Source organism: Zonotrichia leucophrys, chromosome 2 (assembly GCF_028769735.1).
Source record: "Zonotrichia leucophrys gambelii isolate GWCS_2022_RI chromosome 2, RI_Zleu_2.0, whole genome shotgun sequence".
In the NCBI taxonomy this organism is placed as follows: domain Eukaryota; kingdom Metazoa; phylum Chordata; class Aves; order Passeriformes; family Passerellidae; genus Zonotrichia; species Zonotrichia leucophrys.
Window position 1 is genome coordinate 23735115 of NC_088171.1, and position 20927 is coordinate 23756041.

General features: G+C 37.8%; 1 protein-coding gene across 5 annotated transcripts in view; it reads left to right on the forward strand.

Moving 5' to 3' along the window:
* CDK14 (cyclin dependent kinase 14) overlaps positions 1-20927 on the forward strand; it is a 310762-nt gene that overhangs the window by 224212 nt on the left and 65623 nt on the right. For all 5 annotated transcript variants that reach the window (XM_064704274.1, XM_064704278.1, XM_064704276.1 and 2 more), the window contains one exon: positions 18713-18852. In XM_064704274.1, the coding sequence (XP_064560344.1) occupies positions 18713-18852 (140 nt within the window). The remainder of the gene's footprint in view (positions 1-18712; positions 18853-20927) is intronic.

Below are 20927 nucleotides of genomic sequence, written 5' to 3' on the forward strand. Positions count from 1 at the left end.
GGACTTTCTCTTTTTCCAGTGTAAATCTTTATCTGTGTGCTGTATGAGAGGGCTGCTTGCTTGCACAGCTGTAGTTAAGGATGTATAAACATTTCCGTTAGAGACATCAAATTCCCAGGGGTTTGTAATCCAGCTGTAAAACTTAACACACAGATACACGGATTCATTCCAGAAATTTTCTTTCTTTCTTATCACGTTTCAAAAAGCAGCAGTCTCCAGTCTTAAGTTAAAAAACCTTTTCAACTTCCTGATTTAATTTGTGGAAGATTTTTGGTGACACAAAATATGTCACGTACTTAATTATTTTAAGGGCAATGAACATGACACCTAAAATGGGGATAAAAGCATACAGACTTTTGTTTTTAAATATGCATTGGTTTTGGTACAGATTTCCTCTCAACTTTGCAGTAGCTTTGAAAGATACACCTTAAAGAGCAGTGTTTATGGTCTTGTAAGGATTTACATGTATGATTAAACTTCTACTGATGCAAACTCCCACTGCTGCATTTTATAGGGGAGGAACTGCAATGCAAAAAAAATTAAAGGATTTTCACATAGAAACTGTACAGCAGTGACATTGAACTTCATGCTCCTGGGTTGGAAGAGAACAGCTTTAACTTTCTAAACACAATGAAGTTTCACTATCTCCTGTTCCATCTTGCAGGCACAGGCTGATCCTTGTTCTTGTTTAAAAATATGTTTTGAGGTCATGGCATGTAAGGGTGGGAATATGGGTTTAGAAGCCTTCAAAGAGGCTTTTACCTTAATATGTACATTTTAATTCAATTTATGTAAGGGGAGTTTAGTACGAGGAAGAATAACACTCTTCCAGTATCTATAAAACCAGCTTCATGTCTGTAAGGCCAAAGGAAGAGAGGCAAAAACCTCCAACCCCAAATCTTCCCAAAAGTCACACACAGTAGTTTGAGGGCAAAATAATTGCACCTGACCAACATCAGCTTCCACAAGATGATTTTAAAGGCAGAGCAGGATGATGGAAAGATATTGGATACAAGTCAATTGCGTTTTAATTCCTGGTTTAACTGGAAATTATTCAAAAGGAATTTACCAGCAATGACAAAGTGAAACCTAGCAGGATCATTATATGTCAGATCCTTTAAATTCTTAAAATAGAATTGGTTAATATTAGAGGCTACTTTGGGAAGTGTTTGAGGCAAATAAAATAACTTTTACTTACAGTAAATTAAGTTCTTTGGAGACTTTAGCACTGAATTTCTTTACTGGTTGTCAAACTACTTAAAGAATGTAGAGACTTTATTAGATAAGATGGAATCTATACATTTTGTGGTAATGCTTATAAAGTTAAGAAACAAAATTTGCATTGATGTTTGCTTCTATCTAGTACGAAGCTTCACCTCTATAGCATGACATAACATACTGTGGAATGTAATTATAAAATACTGGCCTAAAGAGAACTAAGATGTGGTAATCTGATCTTCCTATAGACCTCACAATTATATTTCCACTTTTTTTCCTGAACTTTTCTGTTCAATTATCTCTACACAATAAAAACCAAGAACAGCTCTGCCTCCAGAATGCAATGCAACCTCTTTCAATTTGCGAAAGCTTCTCCACAATAATAAACCCTTACAGAAGAATAACAAAAGAGAACTAATTATCCTTGTGTATTTGGTAGGATATGAAAAGCTTTTTCAGATCCTTCTGCCATAATGGGCTGTATTGTGAGAAATTAGGTTGGAAAGAAAAGGTGCAGTTGAAAACAAATTCTGCTCTGCATAAATAGGACTAGTACTTTGTAATTCCCCAACATGGCTTATTTATTATATAAATAACACTTTATTCTCACAACCAGTCCCACTGCTGAGGAGCTCTTCCTTTAACAAGATGGCCTCTGTACTTGAGGCCTCCCTTTCTGAGGCCAGAGTGTTTAAAAGTTGCATTCCAGGATGGACTGCCCTATTTTGGGACTGTTATTCAGTGAAAACTTCCCGAAGAAAGCAAAGGGAGTGAATAGAGACAAGCCCATGTAGCTTGAATCTGTGTCTTGTTTCGAGCATTGCTTCAAGAAATTGGTTAAAGCTGAGACTTGGGAAGGATTTTTGGCTTGGGATTCTGTTGTTTGGGTTTTTAAGAAAATCTTTGCCTTAGCTGGGTTTTGATTAAAGAAAGAGCGCTCTCCTAATTGTCACTTTTATCTCTTTGCCTCCTGTCCCTTCACCCGCTCCATGTAACATAGCCCGTAGTACCACTGAAGGAATACTCAAGCTCTCCAGCACAATAGAAACAAAAAAGCTTTAGTGTTGTGGTTGTGGAAACCTTTCTGAAGGATAAACCCAAGAAGCAGTAAGGATGTCAGGCAGTACCGAGCAGAGGTGGGCTGGCTGTGTGCTCTGCGTGCTGGAGTCCTGGGGCCAGGAGGAGCCACGGATCACGGTGGGGCAGCAGGGCTGGGTCCTGGAGACAAAATGAAAATATTTTTTGAAGTATTTTTAAAAAGGCGTATAAACCTGCCTCTGCCTCCTGAAGGTCTGCAGCGATACTGCTGCGCTGGAAACAAAAAGCATTTTCTATTTTCGGGTTTTTTTCTCTATTTCCCATGAACAGGCGGTTGCCCGAGGGGGTGTGGGGAGTCATGTCGCGACATGCCCCGCGATGGAGGCGCGGCCCCCCGTCCCTCCTCCCGCCGCTGCAGTGCCGCTGTCCGCCAGGGGGCGCCCGCAGCCCAGCAGCGCCGCCTGTTGTTTATTTCTCTGCTTAGCGGGGTTTATTGATTAATTCATTATCATTTAAACCGTAAAATTAATTTTTATAAATTATAAATTAATTTCGGGGTGGTGGAGGCTGCTCGTTTTTACATTAGCGCCTTTTCCTGCGCCCATTAGCGCTGTTTTGTGTGCACGGAACTCCGCGCTGTGCTGAGCCCCCCGCTCCGCAGGGATTGTCAACTCGCGGTGCGGAATTACGGGATGCTGATTGAAGCCAAGGATGAGAAACATCTCCGCTGTTCCTCCGCTTATCCTTTCGTCAAGCTGAAAAATCCTTCCTGATTTATATTCCAATCTTTCTTTCAAATTGGAGCAACCGTAAAGTGCTATAATGTTATACCTTCTCAAACCTAGGGGGAAGACTATTCCTAACAGACCTCATTGATACCATGTTTATCCTGACAGTCAATTTATTCTTGCTTTATTCTAAATTCCCCCTCTTTTGTGTTGCTAAGCTTTAGGTTTTGTGTTACATCTTCTTGTCCCAGTTAAAAATACTAATAAGCCTCCTAAACTGGACCACAAAAGCTTTTGTCATTTTTGTTTCAGAGCACTAATAACTCAATGCTGCTTCATTACTAAAATTACATAGTTACTGCCCTGTACCTTTTCCCATCCATGACAGCAGTGAAAATACAGCCCCAATGTACATGAATGTACATGGATGTTCCTTGTGTTCTGCAAAATTTAATCCAGTATCTGGCATTGGACTAGAGTTTGTTTGCATTGTTAATTCTGGACCTACCTATATTTGGAGTTATTTTTCTGTGGAAATAATTGTTTGTAGTGTTCTATGCTCTGTCTTGTTTTTAGATTTTATGCCCACATGTCTCAATACTGTTAGTTTCTTTGTACTAATGTCTTTGTCTTTTGTGGTTATTTCAGCCTTTAGCATCATCTAGGAGTTGATTCAGTATGCAGGGTATCCCTTAGTCCAGGTCATTAATAAAGATGTTAAATAAAACTGTGACTAACGCTAATCCCTCTGGCACACAGCTGGACACTTCCCTTCCAACTCAGCACATTGCCACTCATCATTACCCTTTGCTTATGGTCTGGCAGCCAGTTTTCAGTGCTTGAGATAGTGTGTCACATCCGAGGTCTTCGGAGTTTGTCCACAGAGCAAGATTTTTTAATAGAAATTGCATCAAACATTATGTTTTGTTGTTGTGTTCCACCGATTATCAAGTCCACTTTAAAAAAAATAATTTATATGATGTCTAATTCATTAGTCACCTCTTCTTTTGATTGATTGATTCTTTTGATTGATTCTTTTGATTTTGTTTTGTTTCCTCTGAAGTCTAATTTTGTGTCCATATTTTCTTTTGTTTCTGTTGTCTGTACTTTCCTTCTATATTGTGTGTCAGTGTCCAACAAATATTTGCCAAACTTCTCTTATTTGAAAACCAGAAAGGAAGTATGAGCATTTATTTGTATTTTTTTTTTGAAGTCTAGTACCATACTTTAGAATGCAGAGCAAAATCAGATAATGTTACAGTAGCATATCTATAGTAGTAAGCCTATGAAGAGAAATGAGGAAAGAAAACTGGCTATTCTTGTGTAGAATTCCTGGAAAGACTTTTAAAGGATGCCTTACATTTGTTTGCTATCCTCACTAATTCCTTAAGAATTCCTTTGGATATTGAGACATATATCAGATAGACATGTTTATTTGGTGTTTCCAGGTATGACTTTTTTTTCCAATGTATGTTCTTCATTAGTGTTTTTGAGTACTTTCTGATAAGCTCTTCAGATGTTTCCAGTTGTTCTTTCTCCTTGCATTTCTACATGCCAATGTTTTATTAATTTCCCAGAATTATGTTTTTGGTATTCTGTTACTCATATGCTGCCATGGTGTCTGTGTTCATTTCTTGGTTTGAGGTCTAATACTTTCTGATCAGAGGCACCAGGCATCATTATATCCTCACATTCTGAATTCTACCCTCTTGCTTGAGTTCTGTGCTGTTGGTTTATCTGCTGAAATCTCTCTTCTCCAGATAGTGACATTGCTGACAAAATTGAGTCTCTGAGATATGTTTTGAAAACATTTGTATAAGGAATTAAAGACATACTGTGAAAGTAGTCATATAAATAAAGTAGACCTTGCTGCTGGCTCCCTCATTATTTGCATGTAGCCATTAAAGGCAAGATTTTTCCAAAAGGAGAGTGAAAATGATAGGCAACTTGAGAACTGGGTTGGCATTCAAAAGTGCTTAGTGCTAAGCAACTGCTCTTGGATTATGTGGCTTATATTATCCTCTGCTCTTTGTTCTGTATTACAGATAATTGTTCTTTATCTGAACAGTTCCTTTGATTCTCATCTTAGGGTCTCAGAAACATAGATAATTTAGAGAGATGATGCAGGCAGGCAGTAAGTATAAAAATATGAATAATGTTCGTGGGTTTTGTCACCCCTGCAGATGGTTTAAGCCAATCTCAGAACTCATGGTGTTCATCTCTGTTGCCAGCCAGAGACTTATGACAATAGTTAAGACTTCTGCCGTGATGTAAACACCATAAACTATCTTTGCCTTAGGCAAATACTGACTTTTATGAGGATTTCATGTAGGGTTTTTAGTGTTATTTTGACCACCACATTTTCCATGGCAAGATCACTGGTATTCAGGTATTGCCATTCATGAACATCTCCTCCAACTGTCTCTCAAAATTCATTCAAGAAAATCTTAATCACTTCCTTTCCTGCATTTTTGGGTGTGTTGCCTCGTGTATCTGCCTAAAGATTTCTGACATCTTGCCTGCCATATAGTACAGAGAAATGAGAATTTTTGCTTTTTCATGCAGGTTTTCCTTTTTTTTTTTTTTTTTTAATTAGTGTCACAGAAACACATATCACTGTAGGAGACTGGTGAAAACAGTGATTTTTTCATAACTTTAAGTTATTTGCTAGCCAAACAGTTTAATATTTTAGTGATTTCTTTAAATGAAACTAGCTAAAATTTTTTTGAGCTATTGTTTGGGGGTTTGTGAAAGACGCTGGCTGCAAGCAGGTCATCATGTATATGTGTTCAGTGCCTGCTTGACCTGTGTCAGAATGGGGAGATGGAGACTCTCAGCCTGCTGCTGCATTGAACCAGAGAGGTTGGATTGTGTGTCTGCAGCAGCACACTGTGAATAACGAGCCCCAGCACAGGGCTGGTGCACCTGCCATTGCTGCAGGGCAGAGAGGCAAGTGGTTCCAAAGGGAACTGACCTTTTTCTTGCAGGCACTGAGTCAATCCCATATCCTAAGGCACACATTCTGCGTTAAAATTATTATAGCTCTCCTGGCATTAGGCTGAACAACACACTCTGGTGAAAATCTATGGAAAAAACCCCCAAAATATGATGTTGATGGTAGTTTGTTTATTGTTTTTAATTAGGTCTTTATAGGAAATATATTCTGTAGTTTTGAAAAGCATCAGTAAAGTTAAATTGTCCTCTGATAAAGATGAATTTAATTAAAGTTTAAAATAAAATTTTGAAATCTTTTTTCCTGAATTAGCAGCTCACTAGATAGCAAAATACAAATGACAATGTTTATCACTAAATGTGACTCACAAATGGCTGGCATCCTTTTAAATTCTGTAATACTGTGTATATCCACTGGCTGCTACCTCAGCTGAATTTCTATCCCTAAGATCTGATTTACAAATAGACAACTTTCTGTTAAATTATTCACATCTCATAATAATTGATGTAACAGAGTTGATCTTATGCTGGAGCATATTTGATCATAAATTCAATGAAAACAGCCACCATCTTTGTGATGTTTGTCCAGCTAAATCCTTCAGTGAATAAAATAATAAAGATGCCAGCTGTGTTTGTTTTATGATCACTGCTGCAATAGGAGGCTGGAAATACAAATGAATAAAGGACTTAATTTTTCATGTTGGATTTATAAACTCAGAATCCTACTGCGAAGAGTTTAAATTGAAAAAGTAAAATTTTTACTTCTGTCACATTCTTATAAATGCATTGTTTGCTTTTGTGTCCCTATTGTTTGGAAATACAGAGTAGTTTTAAAAGATTGATACTGTTTGGATATGTGTGGTATGGATATTTGGTTATCCATGGTCTCTGGTAAGGAAATCTTGTAAAAGCAGGTTAAATTTATGCTTTTCACTCAGACATCATTGCATGTTGAGAATGGACCATCACTTTCGTGTTGCCTTCTTTGGTTTAATTTTATGGCAGTTTTAAAGTTCTATTTATTACTATATAATGTTAGCGTGCCCCAAACTAATTTCACCACCCTGACATAAAAAAAATCATGCTGTGGATCATTATTGGCCTTCCTGCAGCATTATGACTTTTGCAGAATGCTGTTACATTCCTTTTATTTCTTTCATATTTGATCCTTACAGTGCCCTTGAGTCAAGCTTTATTCGGCAACCATGAGGGCATGAATTTTCCTGAGATGTTGACAGACAGCGTTTGGTGAATATCATTTTTCTGTCAGCTACAGCCCATGTCTGTGCTGCAAACTAAAGCAGAGCCAGGGACTGTCTGCTGGCCCCGAGGCCATGTGAGAGACCTTGGCTGCAGCTGTGCTGAGCAGCACTGGGGCATGCGTCCCCTGTGGGCTTGATGTGGTCCCCATGCAGCTGCAGGTGCAGTTATTGCTTTGGGGTAGTTCAGCCTCAGGTTTTTAAATCAAAATTTCCAGAATAAAGTAACACACGTGTTGCAGACCATAGGAATTGTGTTCGAGTGTAATATATGGCGTACCTTGCTTGTAGGAGCACAGAACCTGCTGCATTTTGGGAATGATCCCTGGCATGGGAATGGTCCCTGGGATGGGTCCAGGAATGAGTTTGGAGCATGCTGCTGACATGGGCAAAGTGATCCAGGGGCAATGTGGACACTCAGTAGCTGAGCAGTCAGGCTCTTTGACTGGCCCTGTGAATTCAATTCAGCAATAAGGCTTCAGCAGAGACATTCCTACTATTCCCTGTGCCCACCTGAACGTATTCCTGGTGAAGCTCCCTGCTTGCACTGTTCTGCTAGGATTCTTTGTCATTTAAGCCTAAAGTCTTAGGAAAAGAAAAATAAGAAATATCCCCAAACTATGCACCCAGAATGATATATACATTTTACCTTTTTTTTTCTTTCCAGCTTTTCCAAGATACTTTCTTGTCTTCCCAACCAACTTTATTATTCTGATCTTGATTATCATAATAGACTTCTCACATCCTCTGCTGATCAACATCCTTATTCAGATCATATAACAAGAAACCAGTAAATTCAGTTTTGGTTTTTTGTGTATTGTTTAATTCTCTTCCCAACACTGGCTGGTTTACTCCATTATTTTTGAGTCCCTTCTTATCCTTTTCAAAATCCTCCATAATTTTGCCTCTTCCTCTCTTTCTTCACAAAGCTCCTGTTCCCTGTTTTTATGTCAGTGATCTCTTTCTCATATTTAAGCCTTCTCATGTCCCCTACATAGTTCAGGCAGACTTAGAACTGCTATTTTCCTTTCTGGGAATCAGATGGGCTTATGCCCAGATAGTGAATTTATCAGTTGTTTGTGGTCCTTGACTCCAGGCTTCTTGTTCTCAGTTTGGAATCTGCTAGGACTTGTCAGCCTCAAATACCTGCTTTTGCAAAAGCTTAATATTCATTTAACACCCTAAAATGAGACCCAGATGTTTATTTACCTGCCCATCCAGTTCAGTGACAGCACACATGACCACAGTTTCATGGATTCCACAATTCCATGTGTGCAATATCTTTTGAGAATCCACTTGCTTTTTTTCATTGTTAGAAGTGGCCCAAGCTCTGCTGGCAGTCAATTTTTAGTGATAGCTGGCTCTTTGGGAAATCTGACCTTTAGTGGTCACTTTTATAGATAAAAATTTTGATTTTAGCTCTTAAATCACCTATGCTGATTTATGCCTAAATAGCAGTAACTCCCTGCTTAGCTGTCGCTCTTTCATGATGCTTTGACAGGATAGGATTTGCAAAAATAGTTCAGGGTTGAGTTCTTCCCTACTGCAAGCCAATTTCTGAGTGTCAGCACTACTATATATAAGTATATACTATATATAAGTACAGGCACTTCAGATCCATGTATTTCAGTAATTGGTGACTAAAATAGATGGAGTTTGTGACTTGATGATTCACCTCCAAGATATTTATGGATAAAAAACATAAACACATATGTTAAATTCATGCAACTCTTTAGAAGGACATTTCAATACAGGTAAGTGTGGATATGTAATGTTCCCCTTTAAAAATAATTTAAAAATGTCCAAATTGAGTACTAGAGAGATCACTGTTTTCTCCTTTCATGGTGGTCCCTGCACAAGAAACCTAGAGGTTTTTTTCCCCTTTTTCAAGTTCAAAGTCAAGTTCATACGTTAACACAAGAATATTTGTCTCTTAACAAGTTTTACTGCTTTGGTGTCAGATGCTGGATTTTCAGCCTGACTGGTTCTCCCTACTCAAAGAGGACCTAAAGTTCACTTTAGAAAGTTTCTGTCTGCATTAATGTAAAGAGAAAGTGGTGTGCTAGATCAGGAGAGTGGCTCTGGAGGAGGAACGGCGCTTTCTACACCGCAGTGCTGGTGTGAAGGTGGTGTCCCACCCTGTGCCACCTGAATCGAGGGTCAGGGAGCTGCAGCTAGCTCTATGAGATGCAAGTCTGCCCAAATACAGACATAATAATACCTAATTAAATGTTCTTGACTGCATAGCTAGACTATATTGCCCATATGCCCTCATTACCACCATTTCAGTCTCTTCCTCTCAGTATTTACTAGTCCTTCATCATTTCCCTCTCGTGCCTTAGCTTAGGAGCATGGTTGCAAAAAGACCAGGATGCCTGCTTTTACATAATTGCTCAGTCTCGTTGGGTTCAGCCAGGCAACTCATCTGCATAAAGTTAAATACATGCATTTGCCTGGGGTCTGTCTTCCTGAGCTTTCCAGGCTTGGGGCATTCTCTCTGCCTCCAAATCTCTCTTCGCCTTTAATGAGCTGTATAAATAAATACAAAGTACTCCTGTTAGTTCCATAGCCACAAAAATATATTTTATTAGCTGAGAGGTATACAGTAATAGAAAAGATCAGACCCATGCAATGTTTTAGGCAGCAGTGGGAGGACAGGGCAAGTAGCTGCTTCCAAGTGGTTGATGGATCTGAGGCCCCAGCAAGACAGATTTGTAGGTTAACTCTGATAAATGATCTTTGGCTTCACTGACTAAAGGAAGGTCACCCTTCTCAGGGCACTGCCTGCATGCTGCAACCTTTTAGCAAATTCTTGTTGAAGTACTGAGCAAACAAACCAGTTCTTATTTACATGAGAATGAAATTAAAACTTCTTAAACCCAAGACGATAAAATATCAGACAAAAGGGTAGAGATTCATAGAGCAGTATTAATGTTTATTTACTAGCACTTAGTTCTGTCTTTGTTTGTTTTCTAAAGGTAATAGGTCCAGGAAGACAACTGGAAAAGGGAAAATAAGGAAGACTTTGTTTACTTCCCTAATGAGTGCACCCAGTTGACAAATTTGAAAATCAGAGCTTGGGTTTTTTTCTTTTTCTTCAGAATATCTTTTGCATGGATTTATTTGGAGAGAAGCAATTCAGGTTGTCAAAGGTGGCATGAGGAAAAACACAGAGCTTTGACTGCATTGTGTGCCAAAGGTTTAATTCAGCTATTTCTGTGTTGGGGGGTGGGGGCTTATTCCCTCCTTTTTTTTTTCTTTTTTTTTTTTTTTACCTATGTCCAGCCAGTGAGGAAATAAATATGTGAAGAAAGAATACTATGGAATGTTAACTCCACTGCTATATTTTTCTTCCTTTTATCATGCCCCAAGATTCACTGAAGATGATATAAATTCACCATGCCTTATTTTAAAAAGCATAACAGAAAGGCATTCTTCCTTTAAGAGTCAGACTGTAAAAGGTGATTTTCTTTCACTCAGTTTGGTTTAAGCCTGTAAAAAGCATTAAGTGAAAAATCTGATATATTTGTTAGGGCATTTACTGCATTACTAACTTATATTTTCAGTTCTCACTGAAAGGTTTATAGAGAACATAAACCTTGAAGAGTTTTGTTCAGGATTAAAGTTATATTTTCTCCATTTTCTGGTGAAATAATAGCTCATAAAATGATTGAGGTGTTAGTAATTATTTTTAGCTCTGTTTATTTTCTGAGGTTATTCTGTTCAGCTTTCTGAGGTGCACACAGACAGCCTTTAAAAAACATTCACCTTGATCAGAAGATTCAGGCCCTTTAACGAATTTCAGAATAATCAAAAGCTTCTGACTAGATGTCACCACTGTGTTGTTTTTCTTCATTAATTGCACTTTCAGCAAAGATCTACCAGTAATCTATGAATCTGGCATATTCTGTAGTGGTCTGTTGTGGTGTAAGTAATGTACTATGTCTTCCATAATTAGTATCTTTAATACTGGCTTAATTGGGATGCTGGCAGAATTAAAACAGTTGATTGGTGATGCCATGTAAAATCAAAAAGAAGTAATTGCTAAATTCTTTCTGGGACAAAATAGTAAGGCATGTTCTAATTAAAATTTCTTAGGAAGTACTTTTTATGGGAAATACCTGTATCTAAGAGAAACTGAATGAAATAATGTCAATTACTTAAGGTAGTCTTCTTTTAGTTTCATTACTTAGTTCTGATTTTAAACAGTTGCAAAACACTGTACCCAGAAATCATGCTGCCTAGGCTGTACAATGCCAGAATTCCTAGGAATTAAGAAAGTTTTGTGATCATATCACACAACACCACATTCTCAATAGCTTAGGGTATGTTATCACTGCACATACATTGTACGTTTGCTGTTTATTTAAACTCTTCTTCTCTTTAGTGTCTTCCATGTAGACTCCATACTTCTTGCTTCATTTGATACTCCAGCATATGTTGTTCTGGCAAAAAAGATGATGAGCATCAAATGTAAACCTTGTAACCTGACTCTGTGTCAGAATTGGAAGAAACAAGTAGGAAAAATATCTGCAATATTATCAATGAACAGTATAAGCAATCTTCCCACCCAAAGCTCTCAATAGTTGGTGCTGAGTTTCTATGGAAGGTTTCATAGCTCAGCATATTTATTCTGAGGCATCAGAGCAAGAGCTAGCCCAGGTAGCTCTCACAGAATTCAGGATACTTTTAGGTCTGTTGTACATTGGCTGGTTCTCCATCAGCATAGCTTTTAAACATCAAATCAACCAAAATCAGTTTTTAAAAGGGGTGTGTTCTGTAATGGTGATAATGTTCTGCTTCCTCTATGAAGCAGACCAACCAAGCTGGAAATCACAAGCATCATTGTTTTAAAGAAATACAGAAATACATCTGAAACAGACACTAAAACACACCAAATCTAGTGCAAAAGAGTCAGAGAGAAATAGACTCATCTAAGTTTTTGTCTTGAGTTGCACTAGGTGATGACACAAATAATCAAGTTCTAAATGAGTATAATGGCTATTGTCAAAAGTGAATTGCCTTCAGAGGTTGAATCACTTCATCGTCTAACTTAGGTGTGACCAAACTGAGTCTCTGAAACCTAATCTGACTCATGAGCAGTTTAAGCTTCTTAATTCTCTGTTCTGAGGAGTTCAGGAGCTGCAACTGTAATTTTGGTTTACCTACTGGGTCAGTAGATTCTTTTAAAAAATTACCAAGTATATGCCATTATTTACCTAGGGCTAAATCTATATTAATCAAAATAGAAAACCTAGTTGGCTATATTGTTAGAACCTTCATTTGTTACGTTTGCCTTTTTGCCTGAAATGCTATTGCAGCATCTTGGCTGCTTTCCGACTCATGGCATCTGGGCAAATGTCAAATGAGAATTCGTTCAGACAGGCCAGGGTTCTTATTACCTTCCTGGAATGCACTGAATGAACTTCCCTCCACAACTTTCCAAATGGGGAAAGCTCTGACCTCTGCTACGTCAGCATTAACAGCAATGCCAAGGAACCAACACTGACACTATTATTTTCTGTTCCATATCAGTGAATACTTATCATTGGTTGTCATGGCTTTTATTGTAGTAATAAATATTTTGACCACCTTTTCAGTACTTCAGTGGATAAGACTTTTGATGCCTGTAATATGGTAATATAATTAAAGGGGATCAAACTAATTTTTAAATCTCCAAAGAGATCATATCATACACCACAGGGAAATCACGGTGGCCTGAAGACTGTGGCATGCAGTGTTGTGCAGGAGCGCAGAGCAAGGACAGACACTGGGAGCAGTTTAGCCATGTTACACATGTTAGAGCCAGTGCAGGCTTTGTCCCAGCCTAGCTCATCCAAGAGCGAGTCATTGTGCTCATGTGACAATCTTGATTCTATTCAGGTGCTGATTGTACAATTAAAGTGATGGCCAAGGGAGTCTGGAGACTGGATTTTCCCGTCCTGTATGTCTAGAGAGCTCAGTGTTTCTAAGTCTAAACTCTTGCCAACATCTCAATTTGGGAAGAGCAAGAGGGGCATTGGGTCTTTGGCGACATGTCTTTTCTAGGGAGAGTGCACAACCCAGGACTGCTGTCGGCAGCCCCATGCAGGTGTGGGGTACCGTCCCAACAGTGACATGTCACACTGGCTCTGTTTGATTGTATTATTTACTCTGTAGTTTGGCTTGAGGTACCTCTGTATTGTGCTGTAGAGCAAATTCTGCATTTTGTGATTGATCAGCAACAAGTAAAACACTGCTTGAGTGAGCCTTCAAATGATTTTGTCTTACTTTGTTCATCAGTTTAAGTCCTCAATACCCTTTGTGTAAAACACTGAAAAAATGGTAACATCTTTGCTCTGTTCTATTCTCATCTTGATATACTCCTTTATGCCTTCATCTGTATCAAAAGCTAAAAGCCTGGCATCAAAACTTGAGTTCAGTTGTTGTGGTGGTTTCTTGATGGCTAAATAAACCCTCCAGAGCTCCGTGGAGGCACGGGGCCCATTCGGGAAGCGGCTCCTGCACGCTGGAGCTGGCACGGCGGCTCTTTGAAGACAGTGGGTGTTCTCTGCATGATGGCAACAACAGAAAGGCTGCTGGAGCTCCTAAAGAGGAAATGCTGCTCGGGTAGGCCCTGCTCTGATTCGTGTTTCACATAGCTGCTGCTGCTGCAGGATCACGTGGAGATTCAGAGGTATAAGCTGTCAAGGCACACGTGGGCATTTCTGTATCAGCTGCTAGAGGACAATGCATTTGTGAAGTGTGAACTGCAATGCACGGTGTTGTACAGTTGTGTGCAGAGCTCAGGAGAGGCTAGAGCCTGGCATGAGGGCAAAAGGCTGCTGTCCTCAAGCAGCCTTGGGTGAAAATGTCCCCATACAACCACTGTGGCAGGGCCTTGGGAGGTGAGCTAGCACAGGGAGCTCTGTCATTGAGGGACCAGAGCATCCTCTGTGAGATGAGCTGTGAGCACTGCCGCCTGCCCTGCCTGATTCACACCAATTTGTTACTTCTCTTCATACCATTAAACTTTAAGCTTTGCTAAATGGTGTGATTGTTCAGGTTAACTGTGGTTTTGTCTTTCAGCACTTCAGGTTGCAGGAGTTTGCTTAGAATAAAGAAAGCTGAAATTTCCAAAGGGAACTAGGTGTCTCACTCCTCTAGGCCATGCTATAAATGCCAGTTGAGAAATGAATTAATGATACACTGCAAGAATCATATCTTCACATGGAAAATGTGCACAGTAAATGATTTTTGCTTTGGGAAGTATTTACCTCATGCTGCTAGGAGCATATAGACAGCTTATTATCTCCATTTGTTTTAATGCCCATTTGTCTTAATTATTAATGTGAATTTGAACTGCCTTCTTCATTGCATTTAAAAGCAAATCACCCCAAGTTCAGAAGTTCACTGCACATGCCCCAAACTTTTTTTTTCTTAAGAGCTTAAACCAAACTTCAGTGATCTTAGTCATGTTCTGCTTGACCAAATACTGACCTTCCTCTGCAGTAGAAAGACATTTAAGCCTGTTTTCTGAAATTAAATCAAATTCTTGTAATCCAATGAGATTTACAACTGCTCAAGTCTAGTCAGATTCATATATATTTCAAGTAAGACGGGTTCATATGGTGTTTGTTTTTCTTGAGCTAAGGCTGTATATAGCATTTGGGATTAAACTGAAAATCAATGTGTTTCACAAATGTCATCAGAGTAGGTGTGTAAAAATATTCCCAGTATTTCTCAAATCTAATATTTTCTAATATCTACATATTATTTAATGCTCATTGCCAAAGGTTTCTCTGTATTCTGCTGTACACCACATTTTCTGAAAGTATGTATGCTGTCATGGCTAGTAACTATTCCTCAGTGATTAGTGTGACAGTAAGTGAAGCGTGAATATTGAGACTTGCCATATCATGCATGCCAAGTTCCTATATGGCCCAACTGCTGTGAGACAAAACATGCTATTATGTTTTAGACACAAAGCCATATTGTATGAAATTCCATCCTGTCTCGTACTGAAAGAGGTGTATTTAAAAATGAAATCTTTTTTTCTCTCCAGTTCTTTTTGTTAACTTCTGTATTAGGTATTTAACTACTGAGCCCCATCAGAAAATTTAGCCTTTGTCTCTATTGAGGAATCAGGTTTCAAACTTAAATCAGACAAATTGTTAATGTTTTAAGGAGGATGTTTTAAAGAGAATATTGGCAAAAGGAAAAGAAAAAAGGAGAGAAACAAAGCAATCGTTCCAATGTTCCAACCACTGAGGTTATGCTCTAAATAGGGTTTTCTAAACAATTCTGATGTAGCAGATGTAACTTTAATACATGATCATACAGTACATTTTTCACAAGTAAAGAATAGCTTGTCTTTAAACAAAGCAGCAAAATTAGTCATGCATTCCATAAAGGCATTGGTTTTTAATACTGACAACCTCAGGAGCCCACATCCATGTGGTTTTTGTAGTGGCCATTGATTTCCAGAAGTGACCTTTGCAGAAGACATGAGTTTTGGAGAAGAATTTTTTCATTGTTGAGCAAAGCTCCATAAACAAAATTAGAATTTTAATGTAGAACTTTAAAGATACAGCTGAGCTAGGGGAAAGTGGTGATTTGATCCATGAGTTACTCAGATGATCTTTGGCCTGTGTTACCCAAGAGGTGACACTTGATCATTATGGTCCCTTCTGAGTTTGAAATCTATAAATGCTTGGAAACATAATCCTAATAATGTAGCAACTGGAATCTTCAAAGCATTGACAAAACTAGCACCAACCTCACAGCCCCAGCACTACTTGGAAGGTGATCAGGGAAGATAGAGCTAATAATAATAGCAGATTGAAATATTTTTGCAGACTGTGCTATGAATTTAGTCATCTTTCTATTTATTAATTATAAAACTGGTACTAATTGTGACTGATTTATTCATAATTATTTAATTAGTTGATGTGATTATTTTGCAGCCCTAGATATTTTGTTGGGTTTTTATTATATTAAATATATAATGTGCTGATTATTTGATGTTTATCTTTGGTTTCTCAACTGATTTCAGTAAATATGTATCTTTTTTTGTCTAAACTGGGAAGGTGACTGGCTTTCTACACTGTTCCTATTCAAAACCTGTTCCGTTTATATTAGTTTTTCTGGATTTCTTGCAAAAAGATCTTGGCAGTATACCAAGGTGACCATTAATACAGTCAAAATGTCAGCATCACTCTGTTCAAGGAGCTGCAGATGGCATCCAAAATTTCACCTGCAAGTTAGTGTTTGAATGTTATTTTCTTTGGCTTTGCTTTGCCTCACCTAATTAGCATCTCCACTATATGTATGGATCAGCTAAGGAATGGTGTAATTCTTATATTGGAGGGTAATATTTCACTATTTAAGTGACTGCATTTTCTGAATTAACAGTAATTCTCATTCAAGACAGAGCAGGTTTACTATAGTTCCTAAAATCTTGCAGCTACCTCTGTAGGGAAAATTTACATTGGTGAAATGGTTTGACACAATCTCTGAACGATTCATTGGTGCAGGGGGGATTAGGACTCAGGGCTCACAGATTCAATATAATCACCATTCCATGGAAATTTTGAATGTGTAGAAGAATGAATACCAATTATCCTTGAATATTTGCCACTCCTTTTCTTTGTTAATAGTAACTTTTGTCTTGATATCTTGCTGTATTCTGTAATGAAGTTATCTGTAATTGTCACAAAAGTCTACTGAACATTTTCAACAATCTGGTAGTTCAAATAGTCTGGAATTATTCTAATTTAAATGCAATTTATGAGCAATGATTCTTTCATTCAAGGTGTTTTTCTTTTGTCACAAACTGAAAATGCAAACAGAAAAAGATGTGCCTATCAGACACACTGGAGTTCATCATCTGTTTAACCTGAAATAAAATTTTGAAATCTGATCCTGGGAATTCAGTAAGATTATGAGTGATGAGATACAGTACCCTAAAGTGGTCAGCACTCCTAAGCAATTCATCCCTGGGTACTTTCTGGACATAAATCCTGCCAGTTCTCAAGCAGAGATCAGATAGGCACAGTATTCAAATTTCCATCTAGCATACAGTTGCTAGAAATTAAAATGACAGCCAGTGGCACATTTTTTGAATGATTGCAGATATCAGCATATCATGCATATGCCAGTACATAATTTAGGATAGATTCTTTTGACTTTTATTTTTTTAAATTTAAAATTAATATCTAAAATTAGGGGTTTTTTTCACACTGATGATTTCATGGACAAAAGGTTGTGTATATGACATTTGTAACTTAAATTTCTCACTGTAGTAATCTTTTTTATTTATTTAGTGTTTTCAGTGTTGTCTGTTCTTTGTTGAAGAAACAATTTTCACCCGTGCCTATACTGTTTCATATAAATCATGCCATGTCAACCCAATAAAAGAGTAATGCTGCTTAATCCATCTTCTTGATTTTTTTTCTGGAAAGTCAGCTTGAGCTGAAAAAAATGAATATTTGCATGAAACATGCTGTAGGATTATTGATTTTAGAGGAAAACTTAATCTTTTTCAAAGGCTGAGTTATTTTGGACTGCAGTCTACTACCTACTGGTTTTGAGAAACCAGTGCATTGAAAAAACCTTTTATAGAATTTGGCATTTACCCAGTAAGACATCTTTACTGAACAAAGACATGGTTGAATTTATGAAGTTTCCTAGTAATAACAGCAACATGGTGTCAACAAGATTCAGCATGTGGTTTTTTGACTGCATATTACAAAAAGCTTGGTGGCTTTGGAAATTTAGGAGGCAGCTGTAGCTTCCTAGACCCAGGCCACATCTTGCTGATTACTATTTTACTGTCTCCACTTCAAGTCTATTACTTTTTAGATTATATTTTCTTATTATATTCCCAAGGATTTAGGTCCCAGTGAAACAGTAAGTTTTCTCAGTTTCTGTAGGAAGCTTAGAGAAGATAACTCACTTAAATTTAATGTTTGCATTGCATTAACACTTAATGAGAAGTCAATTCCCTGCCATGTGAATATATGAACAAATAAGAAGTCAGTACTTCCTGAAAGACAAATGTCTTTGTAAAACATGATGAATGTGTTGCATGTTAAGCATCACTGGATTTTAAAATTTTATACTTCTTTAAGTTGTGTGAACATTGCTGTTATTGTAAGCTTGGATTTCATGTGTTCAGATGGTAATAAGCATTTGTTTCCAGCACTGTAAATTTTCAGTTTGTCAGTATGCTCAGTAAAATGTAAATGGATGAATCAAAACAGTTGCTTTCAAGATGCTGTTGCTCATGATGCTTTAGCATACTAGGCAGGGCATATGTGATATGGTGTATTATATGCTCTGTAGTTGTAAAATTTGTATGAATTTTGAGCTGTCAATACAGAAATGATTAATCAAATCCCTAACCTAAGGAGCGCTTCTCCTGGTAGCACTCCTGGCTATTTAAAACTTGGTGTTTCAACTGTGCTGACTGGAGATGGAATTATAAACAGAATAATTACACTGTTTTCCAGAAGAACCTTCTTGTTTGTGTTTCAGGCTGAGCTGTGTGAACCATGCAGAAGATCTAGCTTCCAAACTACTCCAGTGTTTCCCAAAGAACAGATTGTCAGCACAGGCAGCTCTGAGCCACGAGTACTTCAGTGATCTGCCCCCACGGCTATGGGAGTTAACTGATAGTGAGTATAACCACCTCCAAATGGATCAGAAACAAAGATTCTAATTCAGGCAGATGCATGTGTGTATGCTAGCCCCCATGTACAGACAGCCTCATGGACACACAGAGCCACACACAAAATACGTGACTGCAATTGTGTAGATTGAAATTACATAGTTAGCTTGACACAGGACAAAATGGATTCTTTTTTTTTTTTGCTATCTCTGCTCTGCAGTCTGCAGCCTGCTATCTTTGTATTTGATTATGTGTGGAGCCAATAGAATTCTCTGAATTGTCATAAAGCAAAAGGAAAAATGCAATTTACATATTTAGTGCTTTTCACTTATAACATACAGTAATTCTTAACTAGCTGCAGCACACAGGATAAAAATCAAGCTGTGTTTGATTCACAGAATCTCTGTGTATTCTAACAGTAACCTTCTTTCAGAAAGGACTTGGCATTCAGAAGTCTGGGAAACACAAAGTAAACAATCAGTTAATTTGCTGAATTAACTGTACAAAGAGGATAGCAGATGATATTCTTAGCTAAGAATGCTTTCACTATTTTCATACATCCTTTTGCTTCCTTTATTAAACTGAATGCATTCCAGTTGGCTTGGCAGAAATGTTCCTATCATCATGTATGCTGCCAATTATCGTTTTAGTAATTTAAAATCATTTGTATTGTATGTCTGCATGTTGTTTTTCAGTGTTAAAAGCACACCACTATTTATTCTAGGAAAAAAAATAGTATCATGAATAATATTTTTTATTCAGAGAAGATTCTATTATTATAAAAAGGTTTCACAGGGAAATAACAGTCAGTATTTTGCTTTAACTCAATATGGTGAAGAGACACTTGCTTGCATTACAGCACTGTATGTTCTTTTCTGTTTTCAAACATGCATCCATTAGCAAAATATCTATATCCAGTACCTCAAGGCAGAAAGTTCAGAGATGCAACAATGGAACATAAGTGTGTAACTATGGCTGATTTAAAAGCTTGCATCTAAAAACCAAGCTCTCTTTTTGAATATTCATGCACAGTAGAATCTGTTTACAGTCGTGTTGGTACAAAAACTTTTGTCTTCCTGAAGTTTATCTCTTCCATCCTCAACAGCTGCAATAGCCACATTTTGAGCTGGTTCTGTGGCTTGGCTGTCCAAGTACCTACTCCCAGCTCTGCTCTGAAGAGCACTCTCCCATTTTTAGAATATGAAGATTAAACCAAAATATCACCAATAATTTATGTCCATCACTGTCATAGACTGTGTTCTGGCACTGCAAAAAGATTTCCGGTTTCCTTCTCTGCCATGGTGACCCACCACTGTTTGCTGGCTGTGGTACTTGATAAGCAGAAAATTTAAATGTCCAGTGTAAGTTAAGGCAGCTGCTGTTGAAAGTCTGCCTTTGCAGAAACTGATGCAGAGATTCTTTTCTTCAGAACTAATGAAACATCAAGAATGCCAGTTCATTTATCCAATTTCCACCAAATGGAAAACAAAAATCACTCTGCAGTGGTGACATCTCAATCCTTATGACTGTGTGATTTAGTCTAGCCAGGATTTTGAATTCTGAATTCTGCAGTAGCACTTTTCTGTTAATATGGACTTATTACCCACTTGCCACTTAGTTTATCAGTCAGTGGTTAAATCCAGTTCTATCAGTGAAGTAAATGCCTGCACATTATCACTCTGCAGCAGGCTGCCAACAGAGACAGTCTTGTCCTAGTCATTAACAAGCACAATGTATGCAGAACACCAGAGGGGAATTAAAACCACAAAAAATACCTCAGGGTGGTATTTTTAATATGAGAATTTAATTTGTAATTTCACAGATTAAGAATTTTGGCTGCATTAATCCTTTTATCAGCTCACAGCAGGTTATTTGCAGAAGCATAACCATAAGGCGATATTCATTGGCAGAAACACGTCTTTGCATAACGTTAAACATCAGGAGCAGTGAAACCTTTTGAAGGGGGGAGAATAAAGATGAAAAATCATTATATTTTAAAGCAAGGTTCTTCTAAATGCCTCCAGTAAAATTTTGAGTTACAGAAAGACTATTTCTGTGTCTAGGAGATAATCATTATGAAGC